This window comes from Girardinichthys multiradiatus, chromosome 4, assembly GCF_021462225.1.
Source record: "Girardinichthys multiradiatus isolate DD_20200921_A chromosome 4, DD_fGirMul_XY1, whole genome shotgun sequence".
Classification (NCBI taxonomy): domain Eukaryota; kingdom Metazoa; phylum Chordata; class Actinopteri; order Cyprinodontiformes; family Goodeidae; genus Girardinichthys; species Girardinichthys multiradiatus.
The window spans coordinates 47,481,666-47,500,595 of record NC_061797.1 but is presented as its reverse complement, the minus strand read 5'-3'; the positions used below and the strand labels follow the sequence as shown (position 1 = coordinate 47,500,595).

At 39.6% G+C, this 18,930-nt stretch overlaps 1 protein-coding gene across 1 annotated transcript; it reads left to right on the top strand.

The window, feature by feature from the left end:
- The first annotated feature begins 8,725 nt into the window (after positions 1-8,725).
- chrna5 (cholinergic receptor, nicotinic, alpha 5) lies at positions 8,726-18,243 on the top strand. Its single transcript, XM_047364191.1, has 8 exons — positions 8,726-9,067; positions 9,333-9,470; positions 13,247-13,398; positions 13,487-13,531; positions 14,123-14,232; positions 16,255-16,432; positions 16,512-17,207; positions 17,342-18,243. The coding sequence occupies exons 2-8, from the start codon at positions 9,377-9,379 to the stop codon at positions 17,498-17,500; spliced, it is 1,434 nt and encodes a 477-aa protein (XP_047220147.1). The 5' UTR covers positions 8,726-9,067; positions 9,333-9,376; the 3' UTR covers positions 17,501-18,243.
- The last annotated feature ends 687 nt before the right edge of the window (positions 18,244-18,930 follow it).

The following is an 18,930-nucleotide window of genomic DNA, read 5'->3' as shown; positions in this document are numbered from 1 at the left end:
CCATAAGCGGTAATATTTGGTCCGAACTGGTCCTATGTGTACTGGAACACTAATCCTTTGGCTATGTTAGCTCATACTCTAGGATTAGAGGTAAATCCTTACAATCTGGGTCTGTCCTCAGGTGCAACACCCTGAGCGGCTAAGGAAATCTGGAAGAATCTCTGGCCAATGGCTGACCAGTGTGAAATCAATGAATTTTATTTGACTTTACGCCATGCTCAGTCCCTTATGCTGTCTTTTTTTTCTAAATAACACAGCTACTGATGGCTCAGTAACCAGAACTCTGGATGGATTACCCTGGCTAATCATATGGCTCTAGGTCAACCTGTCCATTGTCGTTGACCAGTCTGGAGGTATTTTCGGCCCTTACAAGAAATAACTGCTGATGACACAGCAATACGAAGCAAGCTGTGGCCCATAATTGAATCTGCAAAGAAAGAAGGGAAGAAGGAAAATTTTGCAGGTACCCATGTCATCAATGATGGAAAGGAGGTAGGTTCAGAGCAGCTTGTGGCTTCCCATACTTAAAATTAACTGTAACTTCTTCCAAAATGATACGGTGGAGATCTTCTGAAGTCACAACCTTCAAGGACAAGTTTCTTGATTTGTTCTGTGTGGACACATCACCCTTCATTGCAATCCACACACAAAACTGTTCAATATTTCCTCCGAGTACTACTACTATTAATAAGGGCTACTTAAGATTTAATTTTGAACTCAAGGTTACAGACTACAGAGGTTGTTTAACACTAGATCATATAGAACTGCTGTTTTATATTGTTGAGGAATAGAAATTGTTTATTATATTTCTCTAATACTTTTAATACCTGAGAATTTCTAGTTGTTATAGTACTTATTCCTAGTACTTCTGTTAAATTGTCTTTTTCTGTTTTTTTTCTTTTAACACCAGGGGTTGAGACCTAATACCAATGAAAAGCTTTATTTTTATTAGCAAAACAGCAAAAAAAAAAATGTTCTTTTATTCCAGTACACATTCTGTTAAGAACGATGCACAGTTATGGAAATCACAATGGGGCAATGATATTTGGTTATCTCATGGCTCACAAAGAGCAGCAGGTGCTGCTATTCTGAAGAACTCCTTCAATGGGACTATTTTACACTCATAATGTAATCCTTAAAGGTCCTTTCTTTATTTTATTTATTGATATCAGTGATACTATAATCTTGTTAGCTAACTTGGACTCAAAATATGATAATGATATGTTGCTCAATGTCTTAGAATCTTGCTTTTCACATTGGCTTGCCAAATATCCAAATCCAGTGACTTCAATATTGAATTAATTCAAAATTATCAAAATTTCTGAGAGCATATGGCAGTTGTTTTGCTTAGGACAAAAAAGCTGAAGAAGACAATTTGATCTCAGAAACAACTTTCATTACTCAAAAAAATACCAGGAAACCAAACTGAAACGGAACATCAGCACTATTGGTACATGACATTTACAAGCTAAAAGCTGAGGTGGCCTTGGTTAGTTAGTTCTCCTATAGAGGTCCTTCTCAAAATATTAGCATATTGTGATAAAGTTCATTATTTTCCATAATGTCATGATGAAAATTTAACATTCATATATTTTAGATTCATTGCACACAAACTGAAATATTTCAGGTCTTTTATTGTCTTAATACGGATGATTTTGGCATACAGCTCATGAAAACCCAAAATTCCTATCTCACAAAATTAGCATATTTCATCCGACCAATAAAAGAAAAGTGTTTTTAATACAAAAAACGTCAACCTTCAAATAATCATGTACAGTTATGCACTCAATACTTGGTCGGGAATCCTTTGGCAGAAATGACTGCTTCAATGCAGCGTGGCATGGAGGCAATCAGCCTGTGGCACTGCGGAGGTCTTATGGAGGCCCAGGATGCTTCGATAGCGGCCTTTAGCTCATCCAGAGTGTTGGGTCTTGAGTCTCTCAACGTTCTCTTCACAATATCCCACAGATTCTCTATGGGGTTCAGGTCAGGAGAGTTGGCAGGCCAATTGAGCACAGTGATACCATGGTCAGTAAACCATTTACCAGTGGTTTTGGCACTGTGAGCAGGTGCCAGGTTGTGCTGAAAAGTGAAATCTTCATCTCCATAAAGCTTTTCAGCAGATGGAAGCATGAAGTGCTCCAAAATCTCCTGATAGCTAGCTGCATTGACCCTGCCCTTGATAAAACACAGTGGACCAACACCAGCAGCTGACACGGCACCCCAGACCATCACTGACTGTGGGTACTTGACACTGGACTTCTGGCATTTTGGCATTTCCTTCTCCCCAGTCTTTCTCCAGACTCTGGCACCTTGATTTCTGAATGACATGCAGAATTTGCTTTCATCCGAAAAAAGTACTTTGGACCACTGAGCAACAGTCCAGTGCTGCTTCTCTGTAGCCCAGGTCAGGCGCTTCTGCCGCTGTTTCTGGTTCAAAAGTGGCTTGACCTGGGGAATGCGGCACCTGTAGCCCATTTCCTGCACACGCCTGTGCACGGTGGCTCTGGATGTTTCTACTCCAGACTCAGTCCACTGCTTCCGCAGGTCCCCCAAGGTCTGGAATCGGCCCTTCTCCACAATCTTCCTCAGGGTCCGGTCACCTCTTCTCGTTGTGCAGCGTTTTCTGCCACACTTTTTCCTTCCCACAGACTTCCCACTGAGGTGCCTTGATACAGCACTCTGGGAACAGCCTATTCGTTCAGAAATTTCTTTCTGTGTCTTACCCTCTTGCTTGAGGGTGTCAATAGTGGCCTTCTGGACAGCAGTCAGGTCGGCAGTCTTACCCATGATTGGGGTTTTGAGTGATGAACCAGGCTGGAAGTTTTAAAGGCCTCAGGAATCTTTTGCAGGTGTTTAGAGTTAACTCGTTGATTCAGATGATTAGGTTCATAGCTCGTTTAGAGACCCTTTTAATGATATGCTAATTTTGTGAGATAGGAATTTTGGGTTTTCATGAGCTGTATGCCAAAATCATCCGTATTAAGACAGTAAAAGACCTGAAATATTTCAGTTAGTGTGCAATGAATCTAAAATATATGAATGTTACATTTTCATCATGACATTATGGAAAATAATGAACTTTATCACAATATGCTAATATTTTGAGAAGGACCTGTATTAGCTTCCCTTCATTGGCTCCCTGTTAAATCCAGAATAGAATTTAAAATTCTCCTTTTCTCACATATAAAGCCCTTAATGATCTAGCTCCATCATACATCAGAGATCTGATTGTTCCATATGTTCCTAACAGAGCACTTCGTTCTCAGACTGCAGGTTTACTGGTAATTCTTAGAGTCTCTAGAAGTAGAATGGGAGGCAGATCCTTTAGTTATCAGGCTCCTCTCCTGTGGAACCAGCTCCCAGTTTTAGTCCGTGAGGCAGACACCCTGTCTACTTTTAAAGCTAGGCTTAAAACTTTCCTTTTTGATAAAGCTTATAGTTAGAGTGGCTTAGGTTATCCTGAGCTCTCTCTGTAGTTATGCTGCTATAAGCTGCTGGAGGACATAATGACCACTTTCCCCTCCCTCTGCTACATTTTCCTACTACTCTCCAATTCTGAATTATTTGCTGTTATTTCAACCTTTAAGGCAGGTGACAACAGAAGTAAGGTTCTCCAAAAAAAACCTCACCCAGGCGAGGGCCAGAAGCTGAGAAGGCAGGGAGACTCACGGTGGGAGATGAAGAACGAAACCTTGAAGCTCGCTCAGAAAGCAGATCACAGGCCATGGAGCCTTAAAAAGCCTTCAGGCAAGGTCTGGGGAAAAAGACATCAGAAAATTCTGATTAGGTTCAGCAAAATGTATGCACAAGCACTGCACATCATGGTCAGTACCACCAAAATGTAGCAACGGGCTGACGTCTCCCTCCTGGTCTCAGCTCCTTAAGAAGGCCAGTGATTAGGCCCTGATCAGCAGCACCTGCCAGGAAATGCTCTAGAGCAGAGGGTGGAAAGAAACACACACGCACATACAGGTCCTTCTCAAAATATTAGCATATTGTGATAAAGTTCATTATTTTCCATAATGTCATGATGAAAATTTAACATTCATATATTTTAGATTCATTGCACACTAACTGAAATATTTCAGGTCTTTTATTGTCTTAATACGGATGATTTTGGCATACAGCTCATGAAAACCCAAAATTCCTATCTCACAAAATTAGCATATCATTAAAAGGGTCTCTAAACGAGCTATGAACCTAATCATCTGAATCAACGAGTTAACTCTAAACACCTGCAAAAGATTCCTGAGGCCTTTAAAACTCCCAGCCTAGTTCATTACTCAAAACCCCAAGACTGCCGACCTGACTGCTGTCCAGAAGGCCACTATTGACACCCTCAAGCAAGAGGGTAAGACACAGAAAGAAATTTCTGAACAAATAGGCTGTTCCCAGAGTGCTGTATCAAGGCACTTCAGTGGGAAGTCTGTGGGAAGGAAAAAGTGTGGCAGAAAACGCTGCACAACGAGAAGAGGTGACCAAGGAAGATTGTGGAGAAGGGCCGATTCCAGACCTTGGGGGACTTGCGGAAGCAGTGGACTGAGTCTGGAGTAGAAACATCCAGAGCCACCGTGCACAGGCGTGTGCAAGAAATGGGCTACAGGTGCCGCATTCCCCAGGTCAAGCCACTTTTGAACCAGAAACAGCGGAAGAAGCGCCTGACCTGGGCTACAGAGAAGCAGCACTCGACTGTTGCTCAGTGGTCCAAAGTACTTTTTTTGGATGAAAGCAAATTCTGCATGTCATTCGGAAATCAAGGTGCCAGAGTCTGGAGGAAGACTGGGGAGAAGAAAATGCCAAAATCCCAGAAGTCCAGTGTCAAGTACCCACAGTCAGTGATGGTCTGCTGCTGGTGTTGGTCCACTGTGTTTTATCAAGGGCAGGGTCAATGCAGCTAGCTATCAGGAGATTTTGGAGCACTTCATGCTTCCATCTGCTGAAAAGCTTTATGGAGATGAAGATTTCATTTTTCAGCACGACCTGGCACCTGCTCACAGTGCCAAAACCAACGGTAAATGGTTTACTGACCATGGTATCACTGTGCTCAATTGGCCTGCCAACTCCCCTGACCTGAACCCCATAGAGAATCTGTGGGATATTGTGAAGAGAACGTTGAGAGACTCAAGACCCAACACTCTGGATGAGCTAAAGGCCGCTATCGAAGCATCCTGGGCCTCCATAAGACCTCAGCAGTGCCACAGGCTGATTGCCTCCATGCCACGCCGCATTGAAGCAGTAATTTCTGCGAAAGGATTCCCGACCAAGTATTGAGTGCATAACTGTACATGATTATTTGAAGGTTGACGTTTTTTGTATTAAAAACCCTTTTCTTTTATTGGTCGGATGAAATATGCTAATTTTGTGAGATAGGAATTTTGGGTTTTCATGAGCTGTATGCCAAAATCATCCGTATTAAGACAATAAAAGACTTGAAATATTTCAGTTAGAGTGCAATGAATCTAAAATATATGAATGTTAAATTTTCATCATGACATTATGGAAAATAATGAACTTTATCACAATATGCTAATATTTTGAGAAGGACCTGTACACTGCGCACCAACACAGAGCCCTGACAGACTTCTTACATAGCTTTCAGGAAGTTGTCATCTTTGTCCACTGTATTCAGTGTTAGCATTTTAGATGTTTTAGATTCATTGGCAAATGTAACAGATTGCCATATCGGTCAAGAAACAAGGGTAAACCAACTACTGTGACGCCATGATGAATGGCTTGCTGGAGTCCATTTGTTTGTCCATGAGGAACTTGATCACTGGTAAAGCCCCCTATTGAGGCAAAAATGTGGAAAGATTTAATCACCTATGTCTTTTAACTTAACACCCCCAACGTCGCCCCCGTTTTAAATTCTTTATAATTCTTGACATATGTTTTTTTTAGAATTGATTTTAAACTTTTTCTGTTCGTTTTTAAATTGTTAGTAATAGTTTAAACCCCGGGGCTTTTTAAAAGCACATTGAAGACGCATATGCTCAGAATGGCTTTCAATGTTCCTTAAAACATTTTTTTAACTGAATTATTTAGTTTTTTGTAATCTTTTTGAGTGTTTTCATGGTTTTATTGTCAAGTGCTTGGATGTTTTAAAGCACATTATAAATTAATAAATTAATAAATGAATGAATGAACTATTGTTATTAGCAAATGTTGCAATTCTTTTTCAACACTTCATAAATGCCATCCTTAACAATGTTATATAGGGAACTTATATTGGTCTCATTAAATGAAAAACAAAAAGCAGCAATCAGTTCGACATGTAATTATTAAACTGCTATAGGATCATAAAATCTGAGTTCTCTAACAAACATCAGCACAGTTCTTGTTAATAGCTGATCAAACCTACTTGTTTAATTGTTAGACTATCTAATGCAGCATTGCTTTTTAAAACATATTGTTAGTAAGGTAAACGTGGAAGTCCAGTATCATTGCATTGAAGCACCCACAATGGTCAGGATTACAGGTGAGGAGCACTAAGAAGATATGTCACCATGTCAAAAGATTTTTAAGTCAAATTTATAATGCTTAATATTTGCTACTTTCCAAGTAGGTCTAGATTAAGACAATGTTTAGACTTTTTAATGAATTTCTAATGTTGAAACACTTTAAAACAGACCATTGTGAACTGGGGTGGTGGCAATCTTTTTAATTTAATAAAACTAATAGAATAGTCAGTCAGTCATTTTCTACCGCTTCTTCCACAGTGGCTCGCGGGGAAGCTGGTACCTATCTCCAGCAGTCTATGGGCGAGAGGCAGGGTACACCTTGGACAGGTCGCCAGTCCATTGAAGGGCTAATAGATAAGTCAATGGTGATATTTATTAAGTGTTGCTTGAAAAAAAAAAAAAACAACCTAATAATTTTAAACTCTTTTCAAAAAATATATTCCAGTGTACGAACAGACTTAAATGCATTTTGGAGCTAATGCACTTTCCCGTTAAAACAAAACATTTAACAGATTTAGTTTTTTTTTGCAACTATGAAGCTTTTTTGTCATCTGTGATGTGCACGCATTTTGGAGTAGTTATCTCGTACAAAGTAATCAGGACATTTACTTTGGAAGCTAAACTGTTAATACAGCATTTCTGTTAAACGACAGCCCATTTGTTGCTTGACAAAAGTATGCTCTATCTTCACTGTTTTAAAGCCAATTCATATACTGCTAAATGTAGTAGATTTTGCCTACTAGAAAGACAATTGAACAGTAATCTATTTGTCAGTGCACTCTATGCTTAGTCTGGGTTCCTTTTGCTTGAATTACTCTATTAATGTAGCATGGCAGGGGCAATTATCTTGGCACTCATGTGCTGTTAAGGAAACCCAGGTTACTTTAAACTGGCCAGCTGCATTGCTAGGTCTGGTGTCTCTCATCTTCCTCTTGACAAGAACCCATACATTCCTCATGGTGTTTAGGTTAAGCTAATTTGCTTGTCAGTAACGTATCAGATGGTCGTTACATCAGGTATTGGTACTTATGGCAGGTGCCAAGTCCTGCTGGAAAATGAAATCGACATCTCCAGAAAAAATGTCAGCAGAAGGAAGCATGAAGTGCACTAAAATTTCCTAAAAGATTGATGCGTTGCCTGGATTTCAGAAAACACAGTGGACCAACATCAGTAGATGTCATCCCTTCCCTACTCATCACCAACAGTGGAAACGTCATTCTGGAACTCAAGTAGCCTGGATTATGTGCCACTATTCCACCACACTCTAGGACCTTCATTTCCAAATAGGATAGAAAATGTACTTTCATCTGAAAAGAGAACTCTTGACTGTTAAACAACAGCCCTGTCCTTTTCCTACTTCGCCCAGGTTAGGGTTGTTCCTGGTTCAGGAGTGACTTAACATAAGGAATGTGACAGTTGTAGCCCATCCATGTCATGGAAACGTCTGTGTGTGGAAGCTTTTAAGGCACTGACTCCAACTGCAGTTTTTTTTCCACCACATTTCTTCTTTTCACTCATCTTTTCTTTCACATGCCTGGATACAGTGGGCAGTCAATGTCTTTACCAATGACATTTTAGTGACAGTCTGATGAACAACTATTAAGTCAGCAGTTTTCCACCTGATTGTATGAGCCGTAACAGAAAATTTCTAGAATGTCTAAATTTCTGGAAAACATAAGTTGGTGGTTTTCTTTAGCTGTAAACTATATTCATCAAAATGAACATAACAACTGCTTGAAATATATCCCCGATATGTAATATCGGGGATATATTTATAGTTTATATTAAATATTTATAGTTTATATTAAATACAGTATAAGTTTCACAGTTTGATCTGAATTACATAAATAAATACACTTGTCAACCTTACTCCAGTTCTTTGCAATGCACTTAAAAGGAAGATTTCCCTGAAGTTTCACACACAAAAAATAGGCTAGACCACAATTAGTCATAATGTGCTGTAGATGCATATCAATTTAATTCAGGTGCATTCCTTGCTCTTGCTTGGCAGTTACATGACAATGATGTCTCCTGTCACCTTTACTCCCCATAGAGTTGGAACATTATAAGTATCTGTAATAAGCTTTAATCATGTTGCAAAAGGGTGGTTCTTCCACCTCCCTCAGATTTTTTATCAAACATACAGAATATGTCAATTTTCTTCCATTTATTAATTCTTGCCATATTCACATCTGTGCAGATGCGGATCATGGGAAACACAGTTATGGAAATGAGAAGCAGAGCTCGCCATTTGCTGCTCTGGTTTAGGCAGCAGCAGGTCGGCTGAATTCAGAGGACAGCTATTACTGCCTGTGATGAGTGGCTGAATTTCTCAGAGCACAGGAGGAGAGATGTTGTGGTGGAGGGGCTGGGAAGGACTCTGAGGAGGGAGAAGGATGAAGAGGAGGGGTAAGAGGAGATGAGGATGCATTGCTTGTGCACAACTGTATGCAGCCGGGAGTGCAGCAGCGCCTGCGGAAGGCGAGAAAAAGAACCTGCTTGGGATGGAGGAGAGCGATGCAGCACATTTGCTGTTGTCAGGACTACCTCCACCTTTCATCTACCATCACACTGGATTCTGTGTTAAGGAGAAAGAGTCAGAGCAGGTAGGCATACAGCCTGTAAAGCACACAGTGCTTTACATGCTGCAGTGTGTACTGCATTGTTTTTCCTTTGAGTGGTTCATGTTTGCAAGGGGAAGGTGGAGGGCATTTTCGATTTATGCAGGGTGTTATACCTGTATTAAAAGTGTGTTATCAGTGCAATGGGCAATAGAAGATGCATGCAAGCTTGGGAAATTAAGGTTATTGCCGACAAATACAGACGATTTCTTAGTGTACGCAATTTTTTTATTTTATTACTATTTGACAGTTCTGGGATGCCAAAGAGACCAGCTGCGTGACTTCAACTTTGATATGATGCTAAGAGCAGGAGGGGCAGCCACTTCCCATGTAGTGCTGCTGATGCTGCTTCCATCGCTGTGCTGGTACCACCTGTGCCACTCTCTTCGTGAGTATTGTATGGACGACAAAGCTCTTATTAAAAATGTTCTAAAGGAAAAAAGGGCTTATTTTGTGTTTTTTAATGAGTAAAACATATAACATATTTACTGTAAATGCCTGATTATGACACAAAAAGGAGAAATCCATGTGATGTTTTTCTATGAGTTTATCCTCTATCTGTAGATGATTTAGCAGAGTCTCCCATCATTTAAATTAGGCTGAATCATTCACCCAGGATTGAGTCACTGGTAAGATTTAGCCCATGTGGATGAAACAGACAGAAGTAAAACATTAAAATAACATGAAATAACTTTTAACTCCACATATTAATAAGATTGTAGAGTCATGAAAATTGTTTCTATATGTGATAAGTAAATGATTCATAAACGTAACTTGACAGATATTTGTGAGATTTGCGAGTTTGATTGATTTAGCTAAAAGTAATTAATGTTGCAAATAATTGAAAAATAGATACATAAATAAAGCATTATCTAAACTCAAATAATAAACACATCTCTTTTGTCAGGCGTTTTCCCAGAGGCCCCAAAAACAGCAATTATCAAACCTCTATTGAGAAAGAGCAACTTGGACAAGCTGCTACTACAGAACTACAGGCCAGAAAACTGTAAAAGTGCCAAAACCCTAAGTTGTTTTAAATCAAAATTCAAATCTTTGTTTAGAGTGACCTTTGACTATGCCATCTAAACATTATTAGTTAAGTTTTCAGTCCAACTTTCCTTTCATTTTCTTATCAATCATTTTATCATTATTTATTTATTTAATAAATTTTTTTATCATCATCTTTTTAATTATACATTTTTTATTCTCTTTAATTATTTAATTGCCACGGCAATGTACTTTTCCTATTATGTCTCTTTTTCTTTTTTTTCATGTACAGCACTTTGAATTGTCTTGCTACTGAAATAAGTTATAAATAAACTTGCCTGGTCTAATAATTCTAAAGGAATACATGATGACAATTTGACAAAAAACTTTTTTGAAGATTAAATATGTATTACAAAAGTAAAAAGGCAGCTTAAAGCTGTTCTAAACAGAGATGTAAACAACGGGCAACCTCACTGGATCAAGCTGAAGGAGTAAACACAATACAAGCTGTCAGGAAAGTGTTTAAATGTTTAATTTCCATCCAATAATCTCTTCTGTTTGGTATTGTTTTGTAAATCTTGCCTTTAGCAAAGATTACTATCACTGAAGATCTTATGAGCCAGTCATCATATTATATATGATATACCAATTAAAAATATATCTTTTCTTGTTTAATAATGCTTCACCCTGAAGCAGCCAAACATTATTTATCGAAATGCATGGGGTAACATTAAATATTCATTTTACTTTGCAACAGATGTCAGTATAGTTCCGACAGATTAAACTTCACAGATTTTTTTATTAGTTCTCTCTTTCTATGACAGCATAAATATACCTCTGGCTACACACTGCTACATTTCGGAAAAAAGGCAACAGGCTATCCCATGGGATGGCACATGCATGTTGCAGGTGGCCTTGTCTTGTTGCAGGTGGTCCACAAACAGTGACAGAATGACACACACCTGTATATTGTGGGGGATTTTCAGCTACTGGGATTTTGCAGAAGTATTAATAACCCCCATTTTATCAGATTTTGTCACCCTACAACCATAAACTCTAATGTATTTTATTTAGATTATAGGTGATAGAACAACTTATAGTGCATAATTGTGAGGATACTGAATTTGGAAAGGTGCAGTTTTCCACCTTCCTGAGTCAGCTTTCTGCAGAACCACCTTTGGCTGTAGTTACAGCTGCAGAGATTAGGGTTTGTCTCTACAAGTGTTGCACATCTATAGACGAAAATATTTACCCTTTCTTTTATTAGAAGGGGTAAACCAAACTAAGTCTGACTGGATGGAGATCATCGGTGAACATCAGTTTTCAAATCTTGGCAGAAATTCTGAATTGGATGTAGGTCTGGACTTTGAGTGGGCCATTGAACACATGAAAATGCTTCTATCTAAGCCATTCTATTGGAGCTCTGACTGTATGTTATAGTTGCCCCGCTGCAAAGTAAACATCTGTCTAAGTCACAGGTCTTTAGGAGCCACCTCCTAGAGAAAAATCTGCTCCAGGATTCCCTTGTATTTCGTACAGAGCATCCCCACAGCATGATGCTGCCTCCACCAAGTTACACACTGAATGTTCATGTTCATATTAGTGGTATTACTCCCCACCACACATGGAAGTTTCTATGTAGGCCAAAGAGCTCAATTTCGATCACATCTGACCAGAGCACCTTTTTGTACAATGTTTGCTCTCTACATGCTTTGTGATTAACTAAAAACAGCTTTCTATTAACAATGGCATTCTTCGTGCCACTCTTACATAAAGCCCAGATTTAGGGAGTGCACAGCTATCCTCTCAGCTGAGGTACGGATCTTTGAAGCTCTTTTAGAGTGGATCTGTAGACTGCTTCTCTGATTTATGCTGTTTTTAATAGCCTGTTTTGGATGGTTCTGGTGCTAAATACATACAGTATGCACGCTGCACTCTCCTTGTAAATCATTTCTGCAAATAATGCATAACTCATCTTCCCCTTCACATTTATTTGCTGCTTTGTTTTCCTCTATTATCTAGAATCCCAATGAAAAGCACTGAAGTTTGTAGTTGTGACAAAATGTCAAACATGTATGGGCAATGAATCCTTGTATGCGCTGTCATGGTGATGGGTTGGTGAATATCCAAATGAAGGCAAGGAAGGCGTAAGTACAAAAGAAAGATATGTATTAAATAAAGCAGAGACTCACAAAACAAAGTCCAGTGTCCAAAATCCAAAAGGGAAAATAAAGCAGGAACAAATAAAAAACTGAGCAGAAACCAGGAGCTACAAAATGAAGCAGCAGTCACTGGAAGAACCAACAGGGGTTGTATGCCGAGATGCTCGAATGTACAAGAGACAGGTCTACCTATCCACAATTTCTGGTAATTTCTGGTAAATAGATTATTTACCAGAAATGCATGGTGGCGCAGTTGGTAGCACTGTTGCCTTGCAACAAGAAGGTCCTAGGTTCAATTCCTGGCTGGGGCTCTTTCTGCATGGAGTTTGCATGTTCTCCCTGTGCATATGTGGGTTCTCATCGGGTACTCCGGCTTCCTCCCACAGTCCAAAGACATGCCTGTTAGGTTAATTGGTAACTCTAAATTGCCCTTAGGTGTATGAATGAGTGTGTGCATGGTTGTTTGTGTGTTGCCCTGTGATGGACTGGTGACCTGTCCAGGGTGTACCCCACCTCTTGCCCATAGACTGCTGGAGATAGGCACCAGCCCCCCCATGACCCACTATGGAATAAGCAGTAGAAAATGACTGACTGACACATTATTTCCACGATAAATCAATCAGTCCAAATTGGATTAAACAAAAACTAGCAGGTCAAATGTCTGAACCTAATGGAGAGGCTGATCTGTAATAAAACTGCAAACATGGAGCTTCGTAAGACTGCACAAAAGGAATCACGGCTTGGTGGACGACTCTGCTTGGTTTATGCTACTAACATTATGCAGGCAAATTTATTATTTTGAAACACAAATACTCTTAATCATTAATCATTTCAAATCACTGATGCATCATAGTGCAGCAGTCAGGAATAACTGAAATTCACTGTCGTAAAAGAAGGATGGAGATTGGAAGTTAGTAAGATTAGTAACTACATTAGAAACATCAAAGTGAGCCCAGGATAATGTTGAATTGCATGTTGAACCTTTAAGCTTTTTCTGTCTTTTCTCACATCTCAGGGGTTCCAAATATCTCCTCCTATGCAAAGGCAGAGGACAAACTGTTTAAATATCTCTTCAGAAACTACCAGAAATGGGTCCGTCCAGTGGAGTACCTAAACCAGACCATACGTGTGAAGTTTGGGTTGGCTATCTCCCAGCTGGTTGATGTGGTGAGGTTAAAAGCTTCCTTCAAATCCTTTGCAAAATAGTTCTGAAGGTTTGAGTTTTGATAAATACCTTTTTGATTTCTCATCCTAGGATGAAAAAAACCAGTTAATGACAACTAATGTTTGGATGAAACAGGCAAGTAATACATACATGAATAACTGATTTCATTGCTTCATATGTTAGCATGCAGATAAGTCTTTGTGCTCATGGCCAGTTTCTATGTGAAAGTACTCTCTGGCCAACTAGGTAAGCAGAAGCACTCTGTCCTTTTGTGGGGCTTTTTTAATCAGGCCTGGTGGCATTTCACTGACAGTTCTCATCTATTTGAGACAATTTCACCCTGTTCCTACACATCTGCTTCTACATGGTCACTCCATCCCCTTGTCTTCTCCTGTCAGCTGTATATATGGACCCAGTGTTGGGTCTTATCAATTATTAAACCCAGCTCTTTCTTTTAGCTCGGATACATCCTGTCACAGTGATAAATAACATCATGACAAAAAGGGAAAGTAAAGGGCAGGGGCCTATGTGAGGAGCTATATTCTCAAAATGGTTATGTCCTGAATCTAAAGCTGTTTTTAGTTGGCTTACTTTAACTGTTTGTGTCAGGGTCAATATCATGGCATGCAGAAATAAAACCAAATAGGTTTGCCTCCCAAGGTGAGTTGTTGAAAGGGGAAATGTACCCAAATGTTACACTGTAATTATTTTTCATCTCTTGTGTAGGAATGGGTTGATATGAAACTAAGATGGAGCCCGGAGGACTTTCTGGGCATCACAACCATCCGCGTTCCTTCAGACCGTATCTGGCTTCCTGATGTTGTGCTTTATGACAAGTATGTGACACAGTGGGATATGTGTGATGTTTCCAACTGCTCTATGATATTATTAGTTTGGAGGTAATACTTTAATCATACAGGATTAATTATACCCCATACATTTTTTCACAATTATTTTGTTGAGATTTTTTGTGATGGATCAACGCAAAGCAATGCACGATTGTGGAGTGCAAAGGAAAATGTTTTTAATGTTTTTTATTCATTTAAATCTGAAATATGTGGTGTGAATTTGTATTGAACCCTCATCACTGTGATACCCTTAAATAAAATCCACTGCAGCAGTTGTTCTGTGAAGGCCTCAGAGGTTTGTCTGAGGACCCAAGAAAAAAAACTAGTATTATTAACACCAAGGACCACACCAAACAGGCTTATAGTTGTAGAGATATATAAAGCAGGGCTAAGGTTTAAAACAATATTCCAAACTTTGAACATCTCACCGGACGGTGTTTAATCCATTATCAGAAAACAGAAACAACAGTCCTACCACGACATGCCAGTTAAGGGGAGTATTCATCAGAGAAGCAGCCAAGAGGCCCATAATAACTTTGAAGGAGGACCACAGATGCAGGAGCTCAGGTGGAATAACCTATCGAAAGGACAATGTTCCATTTGCAGTTTGCCACAATCTAAAAAGGTCACAGCAAACATATGAAAGAAGGTGCTTTGGTCGGATGAGATCAAAACAGAACTCTTTGGCTTATATGCAAAATGCTATGTGTGACTGTGAATCATGGTGACAACAGCATTATTGTGTGGGGATACTTTTCTTCAGGGAAGAGAAGCAGATGCATAGAACCAAATACAGGCCAATCCTGGAAGAAAACCTGTAACAGAACATAAAAACTTGAGACTGGGACAAAGGTTCATAAAATAGTTTACATTAGAGCATATTCAGGTGTTAAAGTGGCCCAGTCAAAGTTCAGACCTAAATCCAATTGAGAATCAGTCGCAAGCAATGTCTGAGCTTGAACTATTTTGGAAAGGAGAATGGGTAACAATTGTCTCTAGATGTGTTGCACTGGTACAACCATACACCAAAAGACGTGACTTCAAATCTCACATTTTCAGATTCATATTTAAAAACCACATATAAATTCCCTTTCACTTCAACATTTTGCACTACTTTGTGCTAGTGACATAAAATCACAATAATATACATTGAAGTTTGTGGCCATATTGTGACAAAACAAAAAAAAACATTAAAGGCATATGAATACTTTTGCAAGGCATGATGTCAGCTCAGATAGAAAGGATCTTGAATAATTAGAAAAATAATATATTGTCCTCTAGATACTTTCATATGCTTATTGTCAAGGTACTAGAAACAATAACATATGAAAAGGGGCCACATTCAGCTTTAGCATGATAGATTTTTGTCAACTCAAAAAACCAAGTTTCAGTTTGGTTCTTTAATTCTTTTGATATATGTTGTCCTGTTTTGGAACAAATCTGTTGTGTTTCTGTATGTCTGATATTTATATCCATACAACATAATAAGTGGTGCCCAATGCAACTTTTAGGTTCATCCCTTCTCCAACACACACACATTAAATGAATTTCTCTTTACCAGGCATCAGCAGAGCTGAATAATATGTTGATGAGGGAATTCAGCCTTTTGATTCAGGTGCGTTAGAGCTGGAATGCATCTAAAAGTTGCAGGAAACTTGCTCTCGAGAACAAGACTGGGCACCCTGACATAATCCCTCTATAAGATCTATTAGAAATCTTGCAGGTTTGTCACGTTTTACTGAATGCGTGGTACTTAGTAGTTCTGACATGTGTATCAGATATGTTTTTGAAAGTGTTATCAACACTGCTCCTACATTAATGGAGCTTAGAGAGGTTAACATATAGGAAATTGCCTCAAATACAGGGATAGTTATGATTTTCATTGTCTTAGAAAAATGTGACGTGTAACGGGTGCTGATGGTCAACTAAAGGCTATAGTGATTTTAAGTTGTATTGATCACTTCAGTGAAATAGTCTCTGAGTTTAGACCTGCGCATTTTGTCTCGACAGTTCAGATGGACGTTTTGAGGGGACTGTCACTAAGGCTGTTGTTAAGTATGATGGAACCATTTCATGGAATCCACCAGCCAATTACAAGTCAGCCTGCACCATTGATGTCACCTTCTTCCCTTTTGACCTCCAGAACTGTTCAATGAAGTTTGGTTCTTGGACCTATGATGGCTCACAAGTGAGTCTATATTTCTTTGAAAGTGCAAAGTGCATTAGCAGCTAAGACCAGTTACTAATTTTGTGTTGTATTTTATTAGGTGGACATTCTTCTGGAAGACTTAAATGTGGACAAGCAGGATTATTTTGACAATGGAGAATGGGAGATAGTGAAAGCAACAGGCAGCCGTGGTCTGAGAACCGATGGCAGCAGTTCCTATCCCACCATCACCTACTTCTTTATTATCCACAGGCTGCCTCTTTTCTACACCCTCTTTCTCATCATCCCTTGCATTGGCCTGTCCTTTCTCACCATTCTGGTCTTCTATTTGCCCTCAAATGGAGGCGAAAAGATCTCTCTCTGCACCTCAGTGCTGGTGTCACTTACAGTCTTCCTCTTGGTCATTGAAGAGATCATCCCTTCCTCTTCTAAGGCAATCCCTCTTATTGGGGAATACTTGGTCTTTACCATGATCTTTGTCACACTCTCAATTGTCATCACTGTCTTTGCCATCAACATCCACCACCGCTCTTCTTCTACACATCATGGCATGGCTCCATGGGTGAGAAGGATTTTCCTGCATCGGCTGCCTAAGCTGCTATGCATGCGCAGCCATGTGGACCGTTACGCTGCAGCCAGAGTGCCTGAAATGGGAAGAAATGTAGGACTGGGAAAGATGAAGAACCCAAACCCTGCGCTCAGCCCTCTTCTATACACCCAGCACCACCTCCAAGCAGCTTTGGAGTCTATTCGCTACATCACCATGCATGTGGTTAAAGAAAACCAGGTCAGAGAGGTGAGTTTGAATCACTCTTTTTACATCAAAAAATGCTGATGAAGAAAAATAACGTGGATTATTTGGATTATTCGTGGATTATTCGGTTAGTCATTGAAATAGTTTGAATAATCTGTGCTTCCTTTTTCCTGCAGGTGGTGCGAGACTGGAAGTTTGCTGCCCAGGTCCTGGATCGAATGTTTCTGTGGGCCTTCCTCCTGGTGTCAGTTCTAGGCTCTGCTCTCCTTTTCATCCCAGTCATTCACAAATGGGCCAGCATCATCGTCCCTACTCATCTTGGCAGTACTCTCTAGGAACATCCAGTTTATTTATTGGGCCATGAAATAAAAGCACATTAACTGCTCTTCAAGACCACCTTTGACATTTAAATGACTGAAAAGACCATTCAACATCAGTCCTTTGCAGTCAGTTTTCGTGATGATATTGTGCAAGAAATAATGCTACGATGATAGCTGATTGGAGAAACATAAATGTCCATTTTATAGCATTTTTCTAAGCTTGTTTCCAATGTGCAGCTGGACAGGAAAAGCAACAAAAGAAAACATCAATACAAATATTTATGTAGTTTAAACCATGACATCTGCTACAGTAAATGAAACCAAGAAGTGCAAAAGGATTTCCAATTCTGTATTTCTTTGATTTATAGCTCGTCATCTACATTATAGCATTCTGTAGTAAGTAGAAATACATAAACTGTGGTTCCAGTGCAGAACAAGCTAATCCAGGCAGATCATATCCTTTTAGTAAAAGGATGTTATTAATATGCCGCTCTTTTTGTTTTCATTTTGGTGTTTTTTGCATTTTTTTAATGCGTAGTGTGACTGTGTTTCCCTGCGATGGACTGGCGACCTGTCCAGGGTGTACACCGCCTCCTGCCCATAGACTACTGGAGATAGGCACCAGCTTCCCCGCGACCCACTATGGAAGAAGTAGTAGAAAATGACTGATGACTGCCTGAGGTCTACAGAATAATTTGGGTCAGGATGCTCATTGTAATTGTAGAGCTAAATTTCACCATTAAACCTCTCTTATTCTTTGTGTCGTAAGCTTTTTAAAAAGGCATTGTTGTAAATAAGCACCGTTTAACTAAATAATCTGAACTGAAACTATCTGTGTAGTTATGCTGCTATAGGCTTAGGCTGCTGGAGGACATAATGACCACTTTCACCCTCTTCGCTACATTCTCACACTACTCTCCAATTTTGCATTATTTGCTGTTATTTCAGCTTTTAACTTTGTTCTCTCTTTTCTCTTCCTAGAAGCTACACCTGGCCTGACTCTGTGTCTACCTGTGACACCTTTCTGGAGAGGGGCATCGTCCGAGCTTCTGCTGGCAACAACTTAATGCTCACCCTCTACCGATGATCCACATGGCCCTGTCTTTTAGTGTTTAACCCTTTCTCTCTTCTAGACATGGAAATTGACTGAGCTTTTACTGTAACTAATTATATGTGCTCTCTTTCAGACTCTAACCTTGAAAACTGGCTCAGAGTTTATCTGTTCTTTCTTTCTAGATGAAACGACTAAAGGAGCTACATCCATTAACATTTACTTTTTCTTCTCATAGAAAGTACTCCTGGATCAGTGCTTCTGTGCTCTTTTTCCTTCTCTGCTCTGTTCTCTCAAACCCCCAGTCGGTTGTGGCAGATGGCCGCTCACACTGAGCCTGGTTCTGGTTCTGCTGGAGGTTTCTTCCTGTTAAAAGGGAGTTTTTCCTCTCCAC

Coding starts and splice junctions, on each gene's coding strand:
- chrna5 (XM_047364191.1), top strand. CDS start 9,377: ATGATGCTAAGAGCAGGAGGGGCAGCCACTTCCCATGTAGTGCTGCTG. Junction 13,532..14,122: donor CTAATGTTTGGATGAAACAG/GCAAGTAATACA, acceptor TCTCTTGTGTAG/GAATGGGTTGATATGAAACT. Junction 16,433..16,511: donor GGACCTATGATGGCTCACAA/GTGAGTCTATAT, acceptor GTATTTTATTAG/GTGGACATTCTTCTGGAAGA.